The sequence below is a fragment of the Sylvia atricapilla genome, chromosome 22 (assembly GCF_009819655.1).
Source record: "Sylvia atricapilla isolate bSylAtr1 chromosome 22, bSylAtr1.pri, whole genome shotgun sequence".
NCBI lineage: Eukaryota > Metazoa > Chordata > Aves > Passeriformes > Sylviidae > Sylvia > Sylvia atricapilla.
The window spans coordinates 7,419,296-7,435,209 of record NC_089161.1 but is presented as its reverse complement, the minus strand read 5'-3'; the positions used below and the strand labels follow the sequence as shown (position 1 = coordinate 7,435,209).

At 49.4% G+C, this 15,914-nt stretch overlaps 1 protein-coding gene across 1 annotated transcript; it reads left to right on the top strand.

Annotated features, from left to right (window-relative positions):
- Positions 1–3: 3 nt before the first annotated feature.
- ZMYND12 (zinc finger MYND-type containing 12) lies at positions 4–14,273 on the top strand. The gene is made up of 8 exons (XM_066334516.1): positions 4–156; positions 1,225–1,366; positions 6,388–6,559; positions 7,885–8,054; positions 9,963–10,085; positions 10,899–11,019; positions 12,574–12,719; positions 14,000–14,273. Exons 1-8 carry the CDS (start codon positions 74–76, stop codon positions 14,117–14,119), a joined length of 1,077 nt encoding a protein of 358 aa, XP_066190613.1. The 5' UTR covers positions 4–73; the 3' UTR covers positions 14,120–14,273.
- The last annotated feature ends 1,641 nt before the right edge of the window (positions 14,274–15,914 follow it).

Sequence of the window (15,914 nt, the reverse complement as noted above, 5' to 3'; positions counted from 1 at the left end):
GAAGTGACGACTCTCGCCTCGCCGGAAGTGTCACCATGGCAACCGGGGACGCGTCAAGGGTTCAGGGCTGACCATGGCGGGGGCCCCGCGTTGCGAGCTGTGCGGGGCCCGAACGGCCCCGCTGCGCTGCCCCGACTGTCGCCTCACTTACTACTGGTGAGAGACTCCGGAGTGAGACCCAGGGGGCAGGATGAGGCCTGGGGCACAGGGACAGGGCAGGAGACAGGGATTAGCTCCAGAGTGAGGCTCGAGGCACAGGCACAAAGTTGGAGATAAGGCTTGCTATTCAGGATGAGGCCCAGGAAGGAGGAGGGAGGTACAGACTTGGGACACGACGGACAGGGCTTGTCCCACAGAAAGGCTCAGGACACGAGGACTAGGATGAGGCATAGGGTATGGGAAGAAGGCACAGGGTGAGGCCCAGGAAGCAGGAACCAGCCACAGGGTGAGGCTTAGGACACGTGGAGAAAGCCCAGGATGAAACGTAGGAGGCAGGAACAGGCCTAGAACAAGGGCAGAAAGACAGGGACAAAGCCTGGGGTGTGGTCTGGGACACAGGCAAGAGGCAAGCATTTTCCCTGGGATGAGGCTCAGTACATAGGGACAAGACTCACAAAGCCCAAGACACAGGGATGAGATCTGGGACAAAGCTCAGCAGGCAGGGATGGGCTCAGGAGGCAGGGACCAGACCCAGGATGGAGCCTGGGAGCCTGGAGAGGGCCCAGGCTGGAGATCAGCCAGCAGGACAGCAGGAGCTGGAGCAGGCACACTCACCTGGAATGCTCTTGCTGCCTTCCAACACCTCCTGCATCAGGCAGGGAGCAAAGCCAGGAGATCGGGATTGTCACACAAACATCCCTCACATGCCCTCAGAGCAGTCACTGAGTTTCAGAACATTCCCTGCTCTCGCAGTGACCTGGGGTCGGTTAGTTTGTGGTTTTTATTTTTCCAGTGTTGGAATCCAGGGATTTGTTCAGTCTTAGCTGTATCAGGAGTTCAGGGCATGATTTAAATAAGGATTTTAACACAGAGAACAATGAGGATGTGGCAGGAGAGTGCTGTGAAATGGAAACATTTGGAAGTATCATATATTGGGCACCCTGTAGGCAGCCTAGAGGCTCTTGGTAATTGTTATGGAGAAAGTCATGAAAGGCAGCAGGGAACAATCTTCCTTAACATAATATCCTGGCAAATACCAGTATCCTTCTCCCCTCCTTTTGCCAGTGATGTCTCCCACCAGAGAACCGACTGGATCAGCATCCACAGCCATATCTGCCACCTGCTCATCCCAGTCCTTGGGCGTCAGCCCTGTTTCCATTCCGAAAAAGACAGAAAACATGGCAAGGAGCAGCTGCTGAGGAGGCAGGTGGGTGCAGGAGGAACAAGCACAACTTCAAAGTGCTTCCAGGGAAGGAATTCTAGCTCCTCTCCCTACCGTGGCTGTACATGGTGGCACACACCAGGGGCAGACAGGGCTTACCTGGGATTTTTAACCACATAGGAGTCTCCAAAGCAGCCTGGGCTGTCACTGCCCAATTCCTTTAAAATTGAAAGGAATTTCTCGCCTAAAACCAAGCAGGGCTTTTACTGTCAGAGGATTCACCTCTTCAGAATTCCTCCCTCTGAGTGCTCCCAAGGAGGAGGATGGCACTTCCTTGGTTGATTTGGGACTTGGTTGCAGAGGTTCAGAGTTGTTTTTTTAATATGAAACCTCAAAAATAAGGAGGAGCATCCTCTTTGTCATTCCTGAGCCTCCAGCCTTTTCCATGGTGTCCTGATCTTCCTCAGGCAGCAGGAATCCTGGATTTCCCACCTTGCCAGGAGGTTGGTCCATTGCCCTGGTTAGTCTGTGGTCCAGCTGAGATTTGCTTCTTCCAGGCCATTTGATGGGAGGGTATCCCCTTTCCCAGAGCAAAGAGGCAAAGAATCCAAGTCCCCTCCCTTTGTTTTCCTGGCCAATTTGGAACACCCTTTCCCACTAAGTGCAGCCTTTTATCTCCATCAGACCTCGGGTACATGCAGATGTGCATCTCATTTCCAGCACCAGTGGTTTGCAACTCCTTCTTTTTCTGTTTTTGGAGTGGCAGGAGCTGCTGTTCTACATTGTTACTAAAATGACCCACCCAGGTGCACCTGCTCCTGAAAATCCTTCCCATGGAAATAAATTTTCCCTCTATAATAACTCCCAGACACAGAATAATGGGGCAGCACATAGTAGGCTTGGAATAATCCGATGGTGCCACTGAGGAGAACATCCCTACACTTCTGAAATTTACACAAATTATTATTTTTAAGATGTTTCTGGCCCAAATGTGGGGCTTTGGGGACCAGCTCATTGCTGTCCCCTTTCCTGGGAGCTTCCAGAAAGATGAAGTCCAAAGGCAAAAGTCCTGCTTGGTGAGAGCTCGTGACAGGCTTTGGACAGCAGATTCCTTTTGGTTTTACAGGAACTGGGCAATGACATCACAGGCTGGTTTGGAAACTCCTCTCTGGCTGAAAATCCCAGGTGAGACTGTTGAGCAAAGTCCAAAGAAGGTGTGTCAGGCCAGTGTGTCCCACAGGGAAAATGCAAAACTTCCTTAGTTCCAGGTTCTGTTTAAGTTGTTCTTTCTAAAACCTACAAGGAAGGTTAAAATGGGTGTCATGGGGGTGTGGCAGGATTTTGCATCCAGAAGTGCTGGAAGGTGTTTCAAGAAACTCCCCTGCTATTGAACACTGATGTTGACACTGATTACATCACTGACTTTATTGCAGCTCAAATTATCCACATACATTCCAGCAGGCCACGTGGCTGTGAGCTGAGGGAAGTGCTCCTTCGTTAGCTGGAAGTTAATCTGCTGGTTTAATTAGGTGAAGGAAAAGACAGCAGGAAGATGGGGCTGGTGGGGAGAAAGTCACTTTTGATTGAGGTTCACACTGGCTTAGCAAACAGCAGTCTGGAGCTGGAGCCTGGGCGGGGAATGGCTCCATAGGCAAGGCAGGGAGAGAAGACCCTGGGTTTTTTTTTTTAAGTGGAGATTTTTATAAGCCCCTTAACAACTATTAACATAATCTGCTCTTTGACCTCTGTCTCCAGCCTATTTAAATAAAATAGATTTTGAGAACTGTCTGTGCTGGGATACTTTGCTTTCCTTCTCTCCAAAGAAAGGAGCGAGACAGTGGAAATCCCTCAGTTACTTGCGGGCTTTCCCAGCAGGAAGGAAAGTTCCTTTGTGTCCAGCAGGATTTGGAGCAGCCAGGTTGGGCCTGGGCTGGCTCAGAGGTGTTGGGAGAGGGGGAGATTATTTAGTGCCTTGTCTCACTGGCTGCATCACATTCCTATTCCAGGTCAAACAAAAGTGCTTAAAAAGTTCTTCCCTGTGAGGGTGGGGCGGCCCTGGCACAGGCTGCCCAGAGAAGCTGTGGCTGCCCCATCCTTGGAGGTGTCCAAGGCCAGGTTAGACAGGGCTTGGGGCAACCTGGGATAGTGGAAGGTTGGAATGAGATGAGGGGGTTAGAATGAGATGAGCCTTAGGGTTCCTTCAACTCAAGCCAGTCTGGGATTCTATGCAAAAAAGGCCTTTGGAGTTGAGGGAAAAGCTCTGCAGTTTCATGGTAACCAGAGAAAAAACTTTCCGCCCAAAGCCTGCCTTGGGTTTGCTGCTTTTTTAACATTTCTGCTGTACTTCACCCACTCCTGCCCTGTGTTTGTTTAGGAAACACAGAGCTCCAGCCCCAGTCAGGACACAAGGAAACCTGGGCACATCCAAATGCCCTGTGGCTTGATGAGCAGGTAGCTGGGAGCCAGCAGGTTTTATGAGTTTCATTCCTTGTCTGTGCTCCAAAGCTTTATTGATAGAAATCTGCTTCTGTCAACATAGCCAGCGGGGTGCCTGCAGACAGCACCTCCAAACTGACATAGCTCCAAGTTTCTGTTTGTAGAAGAGCCTCACCTGCCTGCATGTCAGCTCCCCACAGCTCCTGGGCATGTGAAAAGATCCAGCCCAGCCAGACCCAGCACTGCTCTGGATGCAGGTTCAGCTCCAGCCCACTGGAGCCTTCCCTCTTCCTGAAATCATCATTTCTTCAGACACACCATTGATTGTGCCTGAGAGTGAGAGAATGGATGTGGCACTGGGCCCTGTGTTCCCAACCCTCTGCTCCCACGTGGAGCAGAGCTGGGATCCTCAGCCCCCTCAAATCCCAAAAACTGTGTGGAGGCATCTTCAGAGAAACCTCAAATTGCAACACACTTGGAAGTAGCCCAAAATGACAGGGCCAGGGGCAAGGGGAAAACCAGGGCAGGGCCAAAGAGAACCATTCCCCCAGGGCCCCTAAGGGCCAAAAGGAGCCATTCTCTGAGACTTGGAACTGAGGTTGGAAATATGCACTGCTCCAGGGCTTCTCGTGCCTCCTGCCCTTCCTTCTCCTCCTGGAAGCTGTGCCAGAGTCCAACCCCCAGCTTTGTCCTCACTGCAAGTGTTTCGGGCTATGGGAAGCAGCAATGATACCATTGACAAGGACTAAAAAAAGAATGATCCCAATCTCCAGCACATCCCAGATGCCAATCTGGGTGATGCCCACGCACCAGGGCCTGCACTGGTTGCACCAGACTGGAACAAACAGAAAAAGCAGCCTGAGGAATACTAGTTTTCCTGCTGCTGCCCCAAGCATGTGCTGATTTTCTCCTGAGCACCACCTGCTCCCCAGCTTGTGTTTCACAGGATCCCAAACTGGTTTGGGGTAGAAGAGACCTTAAAATCCATCTCGTTCCACCCTTGCCAAGAGCAGGGACACCTTCCACTATCCCAGGATGCTTCAAGCTAGATCCAACCTGGCCTTGGACACTTCCAGGGATGCCACAGTTTCCCTGGAAAACCTGCCTTTCCCCTCTCCGTATTCTGGTAGCTCAGGAATGGGCGCTGTGTTTTCTGGTTCTTGGCTCTCCTCACTGGAGCAGGGGCTGTTGCTCTGGGCTGTGTTCTTTGGAGATCTCACTTATGCAGAAAGGTGTCTTTTTACCTCTGCCAGGATCTCTGGGTTACACTTGCAGGCTGTCCTGGAGCTGTCTGTCCTGGAGCTGGTCCTTCACCCATGGCACAACTCTGCCTCACTCCAAGCAGTTCAAGCTCAGTAAAATGCCAAAGCCCAGCCTCCAGTAGCTCTGATTGGTGCCTCTGCCCAGCTCAGCCCCAGCTGGAGGCAGATGGTGATAAAGGGGTGAACTGGTGTTTTTTCAGTGTTCCACTGACAAAATCAGAGTAGCACTGCTGCACTCTCCAGCAGCACCAGTGATTCCCAGACCATTTTCCTGCTGCATCCCTGCTAGGAAAAGATGATGGAGAAGTGATAGTAGCTGGCTGGCTGGGTCTCTGAGCAACATGGTCTAGTGGAACATGTCCCATCCCATGACAGGGGGTGGAAAAGATGAGCTTTAAGGCCCCTCCCAACCCAAACCTTTCTGGGATTCTGTCATTCTACAAAGATCCTGGCCTTTTTTCCTTATCATCCCTGTAAGGGCACAGTACGCATAGCTCCCAGAAAGGAGCCGGCATTGGGATGGAGATCTGTTTGTGGAACTGGGGATTACATCAGCTTCTGCTAACAGTGGAGAGGCCAAATGGTGTGGACTGGTAGGAACAGCAAAAGGCAGGGAGCAACTATGCATGGATAAGTACAGGATAAGTTCCAGATTCTGACAAACTCAAACACTGCAGAAGCTGCTGCACCACCCTGCCCAGCTCGGGATGGATTTGCTGAATGTAACACATTCTGATTTTGACCAGTTTTCAGACTCTGCACATAAAATCCCAGCCCAGGACCAGCTAGGAGAGGGTGGGATGAAGCTGCAGTTCCCTGTGAGGAGCTCTCTCCTCACTCTCTGGCCATGTCTCCAGCAGTTGGAGCCATGCCATGCTGGCACCATGGGGCTTGGCTGGCTCTGAGTCATGCCGGAGCCTCTTGCTCTAATCTCCTTTCTGGTCTTGTGATGATCATTTTCTGAGCTTCACAGCTTTTATTGCAGAAGCCTTATGAGACCTTGTCAGGAGGTGTAAAGGATTCTTCGTCTGGGAAGATACCACATGATCTACAAGGATGAGTCCAAAGCTGTTCCTGCTCAAAGCAGGAATGGAGCCAGACTCTAATATGCTCTAATATGACAGCTTTAATGTCTGTCTATTAATTACAGCCACAAACGACATTACAATTGCTTCTTTATAATTTGAAAACCTGATTTTAAAAAGAGCCTGTGCATCTGTAACCAGCTGGTCTAGTGAAGGGTGTCCCATGGCAGGGGATGTGATGAGATGGGCTTTAAGTTTCCTCCAACCCAAACCATTGTGTGATTTCTGTGATTTCCTTTCTCCCTGTCTTTTCTCATTCTGCCCCTGCTCTTTTTCCCTGCAGGAATCCCTCATTGCTCTGGCGCTGAGCACAGCCCAAGGATTTGTGTGGGCAGGGAAGCCCCTGGAAGCAATTCCTGCAGCACTGCAGGCGCTGCGCTTCAGCTCCCGAGTGTTTGGCTCTGCCTCTGTGCAGCTCGTGCCCATTTATCTGCTCCTGGCTGAGGCCTCCACAGGTGAGCATTGTCAACATGGGAATGCTGGCAAGGGCAAGGCCTCCGGGGTCAGGTTTCTGGTTTCCTTTTGCCATTTATCTGCAAAGAAGCAGCTCTGGGCCCTGCTCTGCCTCAAGGGCATTGCAGAGTTTTAAGCCATCCCCCACACACACACCTCTCACACTCCTTTTCTGTGGCTCTCAGCACTCAGGAGGTCAATGAAATCAAGTGAAATGTTTTCTCCCTCTCCACCAATTGCCACAGGAGAAGCTGTATGAAAGTCTATTCTTCACCTCCATGGCCTCAGATGACTCTCTGAGTCATTAAATTCCAGAGGGTGATTGGTTGTGCTCTTACCTCAGGAAAATAGCAAACATTTTGGAGGCCATTGCACCCAAAGAACTCCCCAGTTCATTCACAAATCTTGCTCTGCCTGAGCAGAGATTTTTCTCATTGTGTGCTTTGGAAAACATGGCAAATGAGGGCATGGGAGGTGCTCTCCCTACAAGAGAGATCCCTGTAAATCACTGCTGTTCCAGGAGCACACACAATCCTCTGCTGGCACAATGGAGCTGGCTCAGAGTTGTCATAAATGGTGTGGTGAGAGCAGGGAGAAAAAATGCTGTGAGTAATTCCAGTGTGATAAGGTGAGAGTCATCAGTGCCTGCCTGGAGTGAACCTGTTTAGGCCACACGTTCCAGAGAGATTGTGTGCAATGTATCCTCTGCCATGGAGCCAGGCTGGGAGAGCTGGGGGTGTTCACCTGGAGGAGAGAAGGCTGCAGGGAGACCTCAGAGCCCCTTCTAGTGCCTAAAGGGACTCCAAGAGAGCTGGAGAGGGACATGAGACAAGGGTTTAGAGTGCCAGGAGTAGGGCGAATGGCTTCCTACTTCCAGAGGGCAGGGTCAGGTGGGATATTGGGAAGGAATTCTTGGCTGTGAGGGAGGGGAGGCCCTGGCACAGGGTGCCCAGAACAGCTGTGGCTGCCCCTGGATCCCTGGAAGTGTCCAAGGCCAGGTTGGATGGGGCTTGGAGCAACTGGGGATAGTGGAAGGTGTCCCTGCCCATGGCAGGGGGTGGAACAGGATGAACTTCCAATTCCACAGTCTGGAATTCAGTGGTTTCTGACTCCTCTTGGAGCTCTCTACAGATTCACCTGTCTGTAAATGAGACTTTGGACACCTGGGCAACTCAGAAGCACTTGGGAAATAAGTGGGGAATCCCCAAACTACATCTCCATATCAAGCTACCCCAAATGGACAGCCAGCAGTATTCTCTGACTTTCCAGATTAAAAAATGCTCCTTATCCTCCTTATTTCCCTGATTATCCCTATATGTCGTTCCAGGCACTGGCCATCTCCGACAGGCAGCCAGGTATCTCTCGCAGGCCCAGTGGATCGTACTCCAAACCACAGACTGCAGTGCTGCTCTTCAGTCCAAGTTACACCGTGGGCTGGGGCTTTTCTCTATTGCTGAAGGAAACCTAGACCAGGCTTTGTATCACCTGGCCAATGATGTAAGTCCCTTGGAATACTGGAGCAAGGAACACTTCCATTTTAATTCCTTCTCTCCTCCCAGGTCAATATGGAAATGTCAGCAGGCAGATTTGGGAACCCAAGAGGGTTCACATCACAGACACCTGAAATGGATAGATCTGAGACAGCTGTGGATCCATGTGTGAGCTAAAGATGTGCTTTACCAATTATCCCTATTCCCATGAAGTGACAAAGAATCAGGGAATCACTACTGTTGGAAAAACCCTTCATGATCATCATGTTCAACCATTCCCCCAGCACTGTCAGGTCCACCTCTAACCCATGACCCCAAGTGCCACATCCATGCATTTGTTGAACACCTCCAGGGATGGTGATTCTACCACTGCCCTGCGCAGCCTGTTCCAATACTTTAACATCCTTCCCATTAAGAATTTTTCTGAATATCCTACCTTGAACTTCCCCTGGCACAACTTGTTGTCCTCTTGTCTGTCCCTTGTCTCCTGGGAGCAGAGCTTGACCCACCCCCAGCTGCATCCTGGCTGCATCAGGGAGTTGTGGAGAGCCAGAAGGTCCCCCCTTGAGACTCCTTTTCTCAAGGCTGAGCCTCCCTCAGCCACTCCTCGTATGTTCCTCACATTCCTTATGGCTGCTCCCTATAAATTTCTCCATCAGCTTCATTACAGTGCTGAGATGCCCAGACATTCCTGCACCGAACTGATGGAGTTGCCTTTTGTTCCACAGATAATTTACATTCTGGCTGTTATTTCCCTCAATACTTTCTGAGGTCTGTCACCCATTATTTAATTAATGCCTTATTTCCCTATTTCAGTATCTGATTCAATGATGTGTTCTCCAATTCCACCCTTTTAGCCATGTAAACAGTTTGTTGAATTGAAAGTGGTCATTGCCAGCTCTGCTCCTGAGGATGCTTTGCCTGTCATTTGATCGTCCAAAGCCAGATGAACTCCACATCCTATTTCTGTCCCACGTAGACTAAATTTATCCAGTGCCGAGTGATGTATACTCACTTCTGTGGAATTTGATAGTGGCTTTGTGTGGGTGTAAATGATGACATAAAGGGAGAAGAGTTAGACCCTTTCTATTATAACGCACAATCCTGTCTCTGCTTAGGCTAGAAGCCCTTTGGGCATTTGAGAATCCCACAAGGGAATCTCCGAAAAGGCTTTGGAGATTCCCAAAACCCCTTTCTTTTTTTCTTTTTTTTTTTTTTTTTTTACATTCCCCAAATGGGGTGCCTGAAAGGGCACCAGGTAAGGAGTTTTTAGCTCTTAGCAAATTCAGGACCTGCCTGGACTTTGGCTTCATGTCTGGGATCTGCTGGGAGTCACATGCTAGCTCAGAATAGCTGGAGTGCTCCACTACCTTCCCACTGCTCCTCCGGGGCTCTGGGAGAACAAAAGGCTTGTCTGGGGGCTGGGAAAGCAGCAAAATGGGCTTTGAGAGAGGTGGGATGGATGGGAGGCACAGGGAGGGGGGGGTGGGAAACCTGCCCTGGACTTTAAAGAATGAAGCAAGCAGGTGCTTCTGCCCCAGCCAGGGAGGATTTAGGGTGTTGCATTCCCATGGGTCAACCCTAAAATACAGCTTTTTTGGTATGTTCCTATGGATAAACTCTGTGAACTAGGTATATCCTTATGGATCCTATGGATAAACCCCAAAATACAGCTTGTTAGTGCCTCATTCCTATGGATAATCCCCAAAGAGAGTTTTTAGTATGTCATTCCTTTACATAACCCCCAAAAACCAGCTTTTAAGTACCACATTTTCCAATCACTACCAGTCATGATTTACACATAAACCTCACCCCCAGCATTTGCAATATTATTAATCCACAATGAAAAACTTCCCAGGTTTGACATGAACATGAACCTTCTGACATTTTTTTTTTTGTTTAATATTGATTTCAGATTTACCTGGCTACTGCTGAGTTTGGACTAAATTCTGTTGAGGTCTCTGGAGGATACTTAAATATGGCCAATATCTTCTTCTACCAGAATAAAATGGATGTAGCAAACTCACTCTATACTGAGGTTGGTAGAACCAAAAATCATCCTCTGAGTTTTTCTCAGCTTTTTTTGGTGCTCTTTCTAAAGTTTCTTCCATTTCCTTTCAATGGGATGATGACCATATCAAGTGTCAGTGTTGCCTTTTAGGATCAATCCCAGAAACCCTTTTTGTACATAAATAATTCTCTGAGGTAAAACCATGACATATTAATCCTGTAATCAGTTAAAAATTTTTAATAAACTGTCTTCAGTTTGGGCAGCTGAACCTTCTTAAAAACCAGCTTTGCTACCAAATTTCCTGTGCCAGGGGTTAGAGTCCCACCAGTACCTAGGGTCTCTGAGGAGCTCTTAAATCCAGGAAAAAGTGGGATACAAACAAGCCACCTAAAATTTACACTGGGAATCAGTGAAAAGCCACACTGATAAAAGATTTTCAGAATGGATTGATCAAGCAAGGAAAGTAATAATTCTCTAATTGATTTAATAACGGAAAAAAATGAACTTCTTTCTGTTTAAATAAGTTTTGTGGAAATAAGGTGCTGGGAGCTGCAATATCCACCACCATTCCTGTCCTAAACTTCAACTGAACTAGCTTTTGGTGAATATTTTGGTTAGATTTGTTCAAGTTAGGTGAAAATCCCTAATCAGCTGGAGAAATGAGCTGGAGAAGTGAGGGGCTGTGTGGGAAAGGAGCGGTGCTATCCCTCTGAGAACATACAGCCCAGCTCAGTGACCCGCAGGCATGTGGAGGGGACAGGCCATGCAGGGGCATTGTTTGGAGAACAACTGAATACCAGGGATTCACAGGAGTGAAATAATTCCCATGCTTTCTGCCAGGTGAGCAGCCTCTGGCATGACTGGCTGCTGAGCTCCCTTCACGGGCACCAGCGAGTGCTGCAGGCCCAGGCAGAGGCATCGCCATTCTCCGAGGAGGAGGAAGGCATCGAGGACGGCATGAGTAAGAGCTGCTATTGCTCCAAAACCTTTGGGGAGTGGGGAGTTAAAGAGTCCCTGCATGCTACAGATTGTGTTGGCAGTGTTGGGGTTGGCATGGTGTTTCCAGAGGCTGAATTAAATGGCAATGCCAATGTTCTTGATCTCAGTGCTCGGCAGATTGCCACAGGCTGCTTCAGGAATGAGAGTGTTCTGAGGAAAGCCAGCTTTGCCCTTGCTGTTTGCATTCTCTGTTTCACAGCTCCCTTGGTACTGACTGGAGGAAAGCAAGATTTGATTCATGGACTCATGGGATCATTCAAGTTATAAAGGACCTTTAAAATCATCAAGTCCAACTATTCCTTCAGCACTGTCCTGTTCACCACTAACCCACATCCCAAATGCCACACCCATGTGTTTTCTGAACACTTCCAGGCATAGTGACTCCACCATCTCCCTAGACAGCTTGTTCCAGTGCTTTACGTACCTTCCCATGAAAAAAATTCTTCCTCATATTCTGAGTAAATCTCCACTGGTACAATTCGATACTTGAACATTCTCATTTCTCTGAAGCTCCTTTGTCTCCCTTTAATAATGTATGTGACATTTCAGCTCACTTAGGCAAAGTTACAGCTTCCTCCTGGAGGAGCAGGACATGATGGAATAGCCTGTACAGAGAGTTGGATGTAATAATCAGGAGAGTACTCTTGAGAGAAAGGCTGTGGAGTCTCTCATTGGCACATAAAGGTGCAGAAAGCATCACTGTGCCCCTGGTACTACCACAGGCTCCCCTGAAGCCAGACCAGATTCTAGTTCTTGGTTCCTTTCTACCATCTGTGCTAGTAAGGGCATTGTCAAGAAACAGAGTAAAAAAATTTCTCCCTTGAATCTTCAAGGTCAGGCTGCAACATTGGACAGGGCTTAGAGCAACCTGGTCTAGTGGAAGGTGTCCCTGCCCATGACCGGGGGTTGGAATGAGATGGTCTTTAAGATCCCTTCTAACCCAAAGCAGTCTGGGATTCTGTGATTATAAGAGAAGCACTTCTTTAAATCCCATTTCCTGGCACAACCTCCATCAGGAGTTCCGAGAGTAGGAAGAACACTAAGGCAGGGCTACAAGAGACCATCTTTGGCGTGGCAAGAGTAGAAAAATAGTTCTCTTCCTGCAGCTGTTGTGACTCCACATCTTCTCTGAAGGCTGATCAACACAAACACTGACTGAATGAAAGGAGTCCTGTTAATAGGCATGGAATTTGTATGAAGCTGGGATCATAGACACCCAGACTGGTTTGGGTGGGAAGGATCTTGACTTTCATCTAATTCCCCTCCCTGCCACAGGCAGGGACACCTTCCACTATGCCAGATTGCTCCAGGCACCATCCAGCCTGGCCTTGGACACTTCCAGGCATGGGGCAAGCCACAGCTTCTCTGGGCAGCCTGTGCCAGGGCCTCCCCACCCTCAGACCATGTTGATGTTTGTAGTAGAAATGCTTTGCTATCTAGAAGAGCCAGTTGGGCAGTTTTGAATCTATTCTCTTGCACAAATCAATCCATCAGGATCATTTCTTTCTCCATGCAGCCAAAGCCCAGCGTGAGGAAGGAATACGGGTGCTGTGGGCAGTGCTGAAGGTCCGAGAACAGGGACCACTGCAGCATCCCAGGGAAACAGCCCGAGTCCTGCATGCCCTGGCCATAATCCACTACCTGGGCCTGGATTTAGCCAAGGTAGGTTGTGTCTGAAAGGGTTCAGGAGAGTTGGCCAACTGCTCTGGGGATCATCCTATCTCCTGTTCCTCCTGCATCTCTCCTTGGCCACAGATGACCAAGGACAAAGTGCCTCATAGCTCTCAAACCAAGGGCTTAGGTGGGATATTGGGGAAAGTCCTTCCCTGTGAGGGTGCTGGGGCCATGGCACAGGTTGCCCAGAGAAGCTGTGGCTGCCCCATCCCATCCAAGTTGGACGGGACTTGAAGCAACCTGGTCTTATAGATGTCCCTCCCATGGGACATGACATCAGCTTTAAAGTCTCTTGCAAGCCAAATTATTCCATCATTCTGTGACCTGCACTCTGTCGAGGCTGACAGTCCTGGTGGATGTGTTTTTGTCTCTGCCAGGCCAGTGGATCCTGCAGTTATCCACATTTTCTGGGTTCATCCTTTATCTGGGCTATCCTGGCAGTGTAGCTGCCTTTAGACCTAAGCTCAGGGGTTACATAGAGCAAGACCTGGGGCTCACAGACCTGTCCTTGAACCAGACTCCCCTGAATTCAAGGTTCATTGTATTAGAGTCTGTAATTCCAGTTTGGAATCTGCATTCTTGTATTTTTATGGCTTAAAAAATCACAAATGATTGGTGACTTCTCTGCTTTACCAAAAATTGATTTTGAGGAAGTGCTGAGCAGAAACCATCTGGAAATCGGGTCCCTCTGTTTGGGATCAGAGCTCAAAACCCTGAGTTTTTTCAGCCTGGGTTTTGAGGAATGAAAATACAGATGGTGAAAAATACTGTGTTGAAATATTAATGGTCTTTTCATCGTATTATAGAAAGCCACAACTTGGGAGTGTTTGGGAGAAAAAGGCAAATTTAAAGTTGTTTGAAAAAGAAAAAGGACAAAGCTTTATAATTGTGAGAGTGTCTAATCCCTGGAAGAGCTACCAAGGGAAATAATTTAGTTTCTTATTAAGATAAATGCAGGATTTAGTTCAGTCAGCACAGCTGGCTTTTTCCCTGACATCGCTTTGGGATTGTTCAGAGGAGCTGTGTTAAGACAGGAGGTGATGTCCAGCACAGGGGGCTGGGGTCAGTAATCTCCTGTCTGCACCGCTGGATCCTAAATATGGGATCTGCTGGCAGCTTTAGGCTCTCATGTAAAGCAGCTTGTACAGGTCACCTCAGAAAGGGAGCCTGGATCTGCTCCAAGCTGTGCCGGCACTGAACCTCAGCAGGTATTTACCTACCCCATTAGAAAAGCCAGATTCCTGGGTGTTTCTTCTGTCCTGTTCTAGGCCCGGGAGGTGGGGATGAAAGCCTTCGACCTGGCCAAGCAGCTGCCCCAGCAAGACTCTCTAGAAAACATCGGTCACCTGCTGGAGTTAATTAATGCCCAGTTTTCCCACACCACATGAAAACTGGGTCTGCCAGACCCAGGTGTTTGTCCAGGTCCTCTTAGCCAGGTTCCTGGATAAGCGTCACAAGCCCTTGGTCCTTCCTGCTGCTGCCTCTTTCTAGCTGCATCCCTGGCTGTCCCAAACTGTTTGGAAAATAAACATTTTGGTCTGAGTTAGTCTTCATGTGCTGCTCCACCTCTGTAGCTTTTCAAAGGGTAACAGCACCAGGGTGAGAAACAAAGGCACCACAAACACACTGAATAAATTATTTATTGGCCAGGTTGGGAATAAGCAAACAGACTTCTCACAGCTTCGTGGTGGTTGTCCAGGAGCCAAGGCAAGCTCAGATGTGTTTCTTTACTGGTTTCCTGGCTTTGCTTGCCAGTTTGGTGAGGGAGATCCCATGGAGAGATAGGAGACGGATACAGGGAAGGGCTGGGGTGGTGGACACCTGCTCCTGAGGAGCTGGTTTGGCTTGACAAGGCATTGTGGCTCCTTGCAGAGCCCCTCCATATCCAAACCAATTTCCAGAGTATCCTAGCCTGGTTTGGAAAACCAGGCTGGTTTAAAGCTCATCCCAGAGCTTCTCATAGCTCTTTGTTCTACTTCCATGGGTAAAAGTTCCATGGGAAGAACTTCCATACAGGAGGGACCATGGGAAGCATGAAGGACTCTAAGCAGGCTTGAGGGAAGGAATGAAAAGGCTCCAAATGGGGGATTCGAACCTAAAGGAGATGTAGTTTCCTCCTAGCAGAGAGCTGACATCCCCCTTGTATCTGCCACCAACCTCAGGAGGAGGTGCCAACCTCGAGGGCCATTCCCAGCTGGCTTCTGCCCCAGGGAACAGCGAGACCCCTCCGGACAGAGGTGACCCTGCTGGGGAGGGACAGGGACACCAGAGCAGGACCAGACACTGGAAGGCTCCAGAGGCCACGGGGAGTGTGGGAAGCCCAGAGCAGCTGCCAGATTTCATGATCCCTCACGGCTGGGAAAGGGGAGAAGGGAATCTCGGCCGGGCTGAGCCCTGAGCTCCAATTAAGGCTCATTTACTTCAGGAGGATTTATGAGGGTGTTTAATTGCCTCGCTGAGTTGGGCTGGAGTCAAGTGCACTTTGTAAATGCTTCATCAAGCTGGGGCCTGAGCAATTAGCAGGGATTGCTGCTGCTGGGGAAGGGAAGACCACAGGTTCAGCCCTGTTCCATTCGAGGGAGTGGGATAAGGCTGCTCGGGGTGCACGGGCCTGAGGAAGGACTAGGAGACCTCCCAACAGTCATGTGGGAGATGCTGGCTGACTCTCCACTTCATCGGGTGTGTAATAACCACCTCCATGGGGTGGGGGATGCTGGAAGGGGCTGAAATGATCACTTCCATGGGGTGGGGAACGTTGGGGGACTGTGCCTGCTGGCACAGTGCCCCAGGGCACAAGGATTTGGGTCACCAGGGATTTGGAGCTCAGTCATGGCTGTAATCCTTCCAGTGCTCCCAGGCTGAGCCTGCAGGGCCATGTGGCTGCTCTAGATGTTCAACAAAACAAACCCAGCCTGGAAATGAAGGTTGTGCAGGGCTGAGCATCTCCTGGAGCCAGGAACAAAACAGCAGTGAGGAGAGTAGCCCAGGGCACAGAAAGAACATTCTGGAGAGCTCTTAAAGACACTACAAAGAGCGATTTCCTACAACAGCTATGCCCAGTGTGTGCCCTGCAGGGCAAAGAGCTGCTTCAATAAATAGAAAAAAGCCTGAAGTGACCAAGATCAGCATTTCTTCAGCTGAAAGTGTTCAGGCTTGCAGTTCTTGGCACCTTCTCAGCTAAAG

Bases quoted from the DNA above. Each gene is read 5' to 3' on its own strand.
- ZMYND12 (XM_066334516.1), top strand. From the start codon at position 74: ATGGCGGGGGCCCCGCGTTGCGAGCTGTGCGGGGCCCGAACGGCCCCG. The intron at 8,055-9,962 runs GTAAGTCCCTTG...TATTGATTTCAG, and splicing joins TGTATCACCTGGCCAATGAT to ATTTACCTGGCTACTGCTGA. The intron at 11,020-12,573 runs GTAAGAGCTGCT...TTCTCCATGCAG, and splicing joins AGGCATCGAGGACGGCATGA to CCAAAGCCCAGCGTGAGGAA.